General features: G+C 45.4%; 1 protein-coding gene across 1 annotated transcript; it reads left to right on the top strand.

The window, feature by feature from the left end:
- Window positions 1–337: 337 nt before the first annotated feature.
- On the top strand, window positions 338–7,410 carry LOC142959002 (zinc finger FYVE domain-containing protein 1). Its single transcript, XM_076100098.1, has 12 exons — window positions 338–567; window positions 1,232–1,513; window positions 1,703–1,925; window positions 2,034–2,251; window positions 2,379–2,485; window positions 3,557–3,665; window positions 3,802–3,899; window positions 4,006–4,123; window positions 4,335–4,505; window positions 4,649–4,841; window positions 5,192–5,290; window positions 5,500–7,410. Exons 1-12 carry the CDS (start codon window positions 451–453, stop codon window positions 5,757–5,759), a joined length of 1,995 nt encoding a protein of 664 aa, XP_075956213.1. The 5' UTR covers window positions 338–450; the 3' UTR covers window positions 5,760–7,410.
- The last annotated feature ends 201 nt before the right edge of the window (window positions 7,411–7,611 follow it).

The following is a 7,611-nucleotide window of genomic DNA, read 5'->3' as shown; positions in this document are numbered from 1 at the left end:
TTAAATAACTCATATTTTTCAGCTTTATCCTAGTGAAACCAATATATGAACTTCAATTTTACTTGGTTTGCATGAAATGATTTAAACTTTAAAAATCCTCTACATAATATTGACATAATTTATGGGTCTTTGAAGTCATCATTTCATCTAATTTCATGCTATTTTTATCCTCTGATATCGGAAGTTTTTTTGAATGGCGTGTTGGGTGTCATTCTGCCTTTTGTCCACAGGGTGGTGCTGGTGTACCAGACACGACGCTGACCAAACGTACGCACAGTGCGTCTTACGTCACTACCCTGCCGTGCTTCCCTTGGCTCCTCCCACAGCGTCATCGGTATACACGCGCTGTTGTTGTGATTGACGGACGGGGGAGAGGAGTCATGTTTAACTTTCGTTTTTGCCTCTTTTGCCGTCGCAAAATATGTTTTTAAAGTAATTAATTAAACAGCGATGTCCGAAATACTGATGAAAGAAATGGAGAGTATCTCGATCGGTCCAATGAAGGCAGAGGAGTGTCCCGACGGCGGACGGAGCTTCCTGCTGGTGGACGAGCAAGAAAACCTCCAGGTAGAGTTAAGCTAACGATGCTAACAGCTAGCCGCTAAGCTACACAACACACATTCTGATGAAGGCCACCAACTGTCGGTTTGTCACCGATGCTAACAGTGACAGTGCTGATAAATAAGACGTATTAGCTTTTAAAAAAACGAGCTAAAGTGAAGTAATGTTTTTTTAACTTAAATTGACAGATGTTTACTCCACATAATAACAACACTCGTCGTGTTTAGCACGTAGCAAATGGACTCCTCACTGGGGAAGACCCAGGTGAGTCATGCCGCCCAGCTGACACCTTCTCATGTATTTGTTGTGGCAGAAGGACAAAGTGCAGGCGATAACGAGGGTTGTTGTACTTATATCCATATAGTCTGGGATGTATTATGTGTGTGTGTGTGTGTGAGAGAGAGAGAGAGAGCAGATCATTGTTAATGAATATACAGTCCTCATTTCAAAGATTTCTGTCTGCACTGAATGTAGATAGTCTCTAATATAGTGGCTAGGTCTTTGTTTAGTTGTGTGTTAAAGCTCCTTGTCACCCAAGACAGAGTTGTTCTCACAAATTCAATACGCTTGATTCAATGAAGTCAGCAGGGGAGCCAATTATATCATGTTAAGATCCGTCTTCTGAACACGCAAATGACTCTCCACTCACCATTTTCTTCTCCCTCCAAAGGTCCGCGACGAGTCTGAGTTCGTGGACCGACTCGGCTGTGGGGACGTGGCGGGAGTCAAGGTCCTCTCCATCTTTGGCAACACCGGCGACGGCAAGTCCCACACCCTCAACCACATCCTGTTCGGTGGTGAGAGCGTGTTCTACACCTCCAAGTCCCCCAGCTCCTGTACGGTGGGAGTATGGGCCGCCTACGACCCCACCCTCAGCCTGCTCTCCCTGGACACCGAGGGCCTGTTGGGGGCCGCGGCCAATCAGAACCAGAGGATGCGGCTGCTGCTGAAGGTAGTTTTAGTGGTCGCTGTATCGGTTTTGTTGGAATTGACTGATGGCTGGATGTATTTAACTCTCCTTATGCTCATACTGTAACTTCTCTGCAAAACTGTGCACACTTCATCTGTATTCCACTTCTCCATGTCTCCTGTTTTAGATGCTACGTAGCTCTGTATATTTATCCACTCCCTTGTTTACCAGGTGTTGGCGGTGTCTGATATAGTAGTCTATCGTACGCGGGCCGAGCGCCTCCACAACGACATGTTCCAGTTCCTGAGCAACGCCTCGGGGGCCTACCTGAAGCACTTCACCCCGGAGCTCAGGGCCCTCTCCAACCGCTGTGGTATGGACGTGCCCCTCTCTTCTCTTGGGCCAGCTATCATCATCTTCCAGGAAACGACGCACACCCAGTTACTCGGTCATGGTAAGGGAGGGGAATATACTTTTCTTTGCATGAATATACTGTAAACACAGTTCTACGAGCATGATTCTTTACCCTCTTACAGGATTAATGTTTACGGGTTTCTTGTAGATTCTAAGGGGGCCGGCAACGCCGACACGCTGCTCCAGAAGCGTTTCCACGATCTGGGTTTGGGGACAGAGGCCTTCAACTCGGTGCAGTACGTTGGCACTCAGACCATCACGCCTCCCACTGACTACAGCAGGCTGCTGGAGGCCGTCAGGCAGCAAGTGAAGAACACTCACACACGCTCCCCCCGCCAGCCCGGGATAGTGTTTCACGCACTGGAGGTGAATGGTGGATTTAGAGAAATTGAACAGAGATGAAGACAGTTTTGTCTTGCGGTCTCTCATCTTGTTTTGTGTCCACGTTTCCTCTCTCCCATCTCCCTCTGGCTTCCTTTTTTACATCCTTAAGGCCCTAAGTGAGCGTTTCTGTGGGGAGCTGTCAGACGATAAGATGACCCCCCACTCCTTCTTCCCAGACGAGTACTTCACCTGCTCTGCTGTCTGCCTCAGCTGCAAGTAAGTTTCTTTTTTGTCTTCAGTTTTTCTATTCGGTCTGAAATTTTACAGCCACTCTTCTGCACCTTTTGCTAAATTACATTTCTCAGCACTTACATTCTTCAGTGCTCCCAAATCCCTTTTCTGTACTTTCTAAAGATAAAAAAAATATTCTTTGGAATAAAAATAATCATGTGAATCGTTTGGGTATTCAAGAATGTCAGAGATGGCTGGATCACACTTTTAGATTTATTTCTGGGCTGCAGATGTCAGAGTTCACCGATGCTTTATGAGAGATGAGAGATCTCTTGCCCCACTGCTCGCCAAATTTTTCACTGAACAGAGCATTAACGTATGGTAATGTAATTCAATAGAACTTCTGTTAGCTGTTAGCCGTTAGCTGTAGCTCTCCTCCTGCAGATTCAACTTGGATATGTTCTTCACAATGTAGCATTGTGACTAGAAAGCATTGATGCCGATCTCCCTATGACATATCTTTCTGAATATTGGCCGATAATATGATGGTTAAACTGTGTAATTAATCCGCGGTTCACATGCTTGCCGAACCCCCACGGTACAGTCTCCAGTTTAACAGCGTTTCTTCTGATGCTTAGAATCGTACTGTGGAGACGTAGTCGATGTATTTTTATACGTCCTAAATCATGTCTGGTGCAGATCTCTAATTTCTAAATGTTTCTCTGAATGTTGTCTCTTTACTTGAGTTGGGGAACATCCTTCCTCTTCAACATCTTCACACAGCAGTTAAAGGCTTTTATTGCCAGATGGAAACACAAACAGAGATCTTTCGGCTGCCTCTGGCTGAATAACAGATTTGTAATTTATTCTCTTAAAGCAGAAGTCTGTTGTTGGTCTTCTAGATGTCTCCCCAGTGGGACACATTAAACGTGATGTGTTTTCCATATTTGTGGAAAGGAGAAATGGAAGTCCTCTTCTCTTTGTGCTTCTTCTGGATGCAAAGCTGAGAGTGGGAGAAATCCTAACGCTGGTTCTGAACGGAGCCGGTCCGCCTCACTGACTCTGACGTCTGTCATGTTGGTCTGTAAAGGTTTGCTTTCTCTGTGTCGTCTCCAGCGTTCGCTGTAAAAATGGAATGAACCATCTGAGAGACAGGGTGCCCCACATGGCAGATGGACTGTGCCAGTATGTACACCAGTACAACAACAAGGTCCTTATCTGTAAGGTAAGACTCCTCGCGCCAGCTGGGTCAGGGGAACTGGGTCCCAGTTCAAAATGTGATGTTTATATGGTTTCATCTCACAATAAATAACACACTACGCATTACAGTTTCTGTATTATTGTCTGTGTCGTGTCCCCAGAGGTGCTATGAAGGAGGAAGAGAAGTGATTGTTTTGCCCAAAACGTCAGCTTCCACTGACAACCCGTGGTATGGACTGGCCAAGTATGCCTGGTCAGGGTACGTAGATATGCACACACACACACATGCACACCTTTTCATTGCCTTTCATCCGATCATCATGCATGTTGTCCCCCCCCCCCCCTCCCCCCTCTCTCTCTCTCAGCTATGTGTTGGAGTGCGCTACCTGTGGTGTAATCTACCGCAGCAGACAGTACTGGATGGGGAACCAGGACCCTGAGAGTGGCGTGGTGCGATCTGAGATCAAGCATGTCTGGGAGGGGGTGAGTCCTCCACGCTTCTTCTACAAGATCACTAAATACTGAGATCATTGTTTCAGCATCTGGTGGACGAGATTACTAAGAGTTATCTTGCATCCATGTTCCTCGGGGCCTGTCATCCCTCTCTCCCTTCTTGACTATAAAACCCTGCAACCCTCTCTATTTCAATTGTTTGTATTTTTTGTCATCCCTCTTTCCTCTTTCTTTCTTTCAGTCGGACACCTTTCTGACCAACCACCAGAACGCTGCCCAGAGGGTCCTGGACGGGATGAACTACGTGATCCAGTCGGTGTCGGAGTACAGCACCGGGCCCACCAAGGCTGTCGCTGCCTGGGTCACTGACCAGGTGGCACCGCCATACTGGAGAACCAACACCGAGATCACTGTGAGTATGAAGAGCTGAAGCCGAGACAAAGCTGTTAATTAGAGTACAATTAAAGTTGTAATACGCAAGGCCACATGTGAAAGAAAAGGGCTACCATGCAGAGCCTGAGAGTGTTGAAGGTTTTTCTACCTTTTGAACTCGAGGCCTGTCACGGCTGTCGGAAAGTGTTCGAGGAGGCGGAGAGGAAGCACCACTGCCGGTCGTGTGGCGAGGGTTTCTGCCACCCCTGCTCCGGCCACAGGATGCCGGTGCCGGAGAGAGGCTGGGGCAGTGGGCCGGTCCGGGTGTGTAAGGCCTGCTACCAGCAGGGAGGGCCAGCGGACACCAACAGCCAGGGTAAGACACCTCCAACCAGTCAGTGAATCTCAACCAGCCGCTTTGTGTTTAATTACAGAGAAGTCATTTTAATACAGCAACAAATATTGATAGATCTTTATACATTGTGTGGTTTCATGCAGAGCAGGGTTAATAATGATGAATAGGCATTTCATTTTCAAGCATGTTATTCCTTTAATTTGTCATTTCAAAGCTTAACTACACTTAGATTTCCATTTAAATGAATTTACAGAGAGCGTAAATCTCTGATTTTGTGTATTTAAATGCGTATTGTGTCCGTGATGGCTGCTTACATGTATTTATGTAATCTGCTTCTTTCTCTCACACACACACACTTTTCTTCTCTTCAGTGAGTAAGGTGGAGCCTCGTGGGCTGATAGCTCGCAGAGTGACCGAGGTGGCCCAGTCTACACTGGACCTGGTCACCACAGCTGTGGACTACCCTCTCTGTGAGTGCAGCGGCATTTCACCTCTACACACAATAACTCTGGGTTAAATGGCTTTTGACCAATCAGATGTTTTGTTGAACATGATTCTAATTAACTTTTTTGCAGTACAAAAATACATTGTTTGGTCTGGAAATGATCCGTCCATCATGAGTTATTCAATAGCAGTTTAGAGATTCACAAATATCTACCGTTCCGTCCGCTCTCCTCAGGTTTTATGAAAGATGTGGCTCGGCCGGACTACTGGGTGCCAGACCAGGACATCACCCAGTGCCACCAGTGCTCCAAAACCTTCACTCCGGTGATGTCCAAGCACCACTGCAGGGCCTGTGGACAGGGCGTGTGCGGCCCGTGCTCCACTCACGTCAAGCCTGTTCCCTGCCGAGGCTGGGACCACCCGGTGCGAGTGTGTGACGGCTGCCACGCTTCCTCAGATGATCCACACACACACAAAAACACAAACCCGCTGTGAATCCCGCTGCTGATGCTGCTGCTCCAAGAGGACGAGGAGAATCGATTATGCAGCACTAAATGGCGTCAGCCTTGTTTTAGCGTGAAGAACGACGGGCTGTTCCGGTCTGGTTTTCTCAGTGCTGACTTAGGATCAGCTTTCCATCTCATCTGCAGCGGCTATGAGGTAAAAATCATCATAGATCACCGTCTGACTGGACACATGTGATTTTAATGAAGACATGCAGACTCCTCTCAGTTCCCGTCATAACAGCAGAGCTTTTACTCTCAACTGCACTCAACTGTAGTCTCCCTTGTTCCGTCATTTGTGTTTTCAATTTGACCAGTTTGTCTGCTGAAAATGAGAATATGACGAGAACAAGTCAAAGGGAGGCACTGGGAATAGTGGGGGAGATCTGAACGTTGGGGATTTTGAAACCGGTCTGTTTGAAAATCAGAGCATCGAGCAGAAAAGTAGGGATCGTGTGAGGTGATCTTTGTTTCTATCCTCCTCACAATCATCCTCTTGATGGACGGAGGGAGGAAACTAAAGCAGTTCAGACTCTGTGTGTTTCTGTGTTACTCTGGACAGAAAGATCGACAGTGTGCCTTCATGGGAATCTTCATTCCCATTTCTATAGCTCATAAGAATAGTTTTCGGGGATTCTTCAGTGTAATCTACAGCCTCTTACAGTTGTATCTACAGTACGGGGAAGCGGATAGGAAGAGAAAACCTTTAGCACAACACATAGACATTCCAATGCATGGAGATACCTGTGTACTGATGTAGAACACTCTGTTGAGCCACTGATGCGTCAGAAAGCTCTCTTAATATAAAGGCTGCACTCGACTGGACTCTTGAGCTCAAATCACTTGTGTGGTGTTTATGGAAACAAAAAGAGTTCCTCTGTTTAACATACTGGATAAATGAATGCAGTTAATCTCTGTCTAGAAATAATCAAGTCATATTTTAAAAGATGTCTTCCAGAGAAATCTGGAAATTGACAATCTTGATTTTACTTTCTTAAATCGGACGTGTCTAAATAAAGGAAACAAAGGAAGCCTTTGTGTAAATGTATCACACGTACTGCCTTCCTCTCTAATCTCTTCATAATAATCATTTAATAGCATTAATGTGAAACACAGTAACTACATGACAACAGAAAGACGATGTGGCAATAACAAAGACAACTGCTTGTCACTCAAACAATGATTAATCTGCTAAATGAGTGAAAACTATCTGATGGTGAGGCTGAAATCTGTAGATAGATGTGTGTGTGTTTTCACCCAGCAGGACACAGTTTGTTTTAGCCTGTATTAGAAAAGACATGTTCGTATATATCCCAATCAATAATACCTCCGTTTTGCTTTTCTTTAAAGTTGTTAAAGTCAGGGAGTTATTTAGCTAATTCTATGCACAATTTGGTGATACCGTACTGTACTACGTTCTTTTTGTTTGATTATGTTTTCCCATCATAAAAACCACCTTTAGCAGCGTTCATTTCTTATGTGGCTGCAGGTGGAAGAGACGTTTGTGAACAGCTCGTTCTCGTGTTTTTATATAAAAAGCTTAATAACGAGGCTGGATCAGTTCTTTTCCATTTGCATTAGCAGTAAATATGTTCCGTTTGTTGTCATATGAGATGAGATTAAAGAGTTCCATGCAAATTCTACTTGGTGGAGTAATACGTGTGTTTTCTGTACATGTAACTGGCACAGAGGTTCCTTTTCCTTCAGGCTCCGTATGAACCTGTGTGTCAAACACACATGAGCTTAAGTTCAAGCCAAGGTAAGTGAAAGCGGGTGGTGTGTTTGTCTGAACATTCAAATTATGTTTACGTCTCTGAGAACTTGATCTTTCATTTGTGAAATTA

This window comes from Anarhichas minor, unplaced genomic scaffold (assembly GCF_050575085.1).
Source record: "Anarhichas minor isolate MPS153535 unplaced genomic scaffold, ASM5057508v1 ptg000026l, whole genome shotgun sequence".
In the NCBI taxonomy this organism is placed as follows: Eukaryota; Metazoa; Chordata; class Actinopteri; order Perciformes; family Anarhichadidae; genus Anarhichas; species Anarhichas minor.
The sequence above is the reverse complement of the archived record's forward strand: the minus strand, read 5'-3'. Positions and strand labels throughout refer to the sequence as shown.

What these genes read in the sequence shown, in the direction of transcription:
- LOC142959002 (XM_076100098.1), top strand. Translation starts at nt 451, where the DNA reads ATGTCCGAAATACTGATGAAAGAAATGGAGAGTATCTCGATCGGTCCA. An exon ending in GCTGTCTGCCTCAGCTGCAA is followed by an intron (nt 2,486 to 3,556) that starts GTAAGTTTCTTT and finishes TGTCGTCTCCAG; the next exon opens with CGTTCGCTGTAAAAATGGAA. An exon ending in GCCAAGTATGCCTGGTCAGG is followed by an intron (nt 3,900 to 4,005) that starts GTACGTAGATAT and finishes TCTCTCTCTCAG; the next exon opens with CTATGTGTTGGAGTGCGCTA.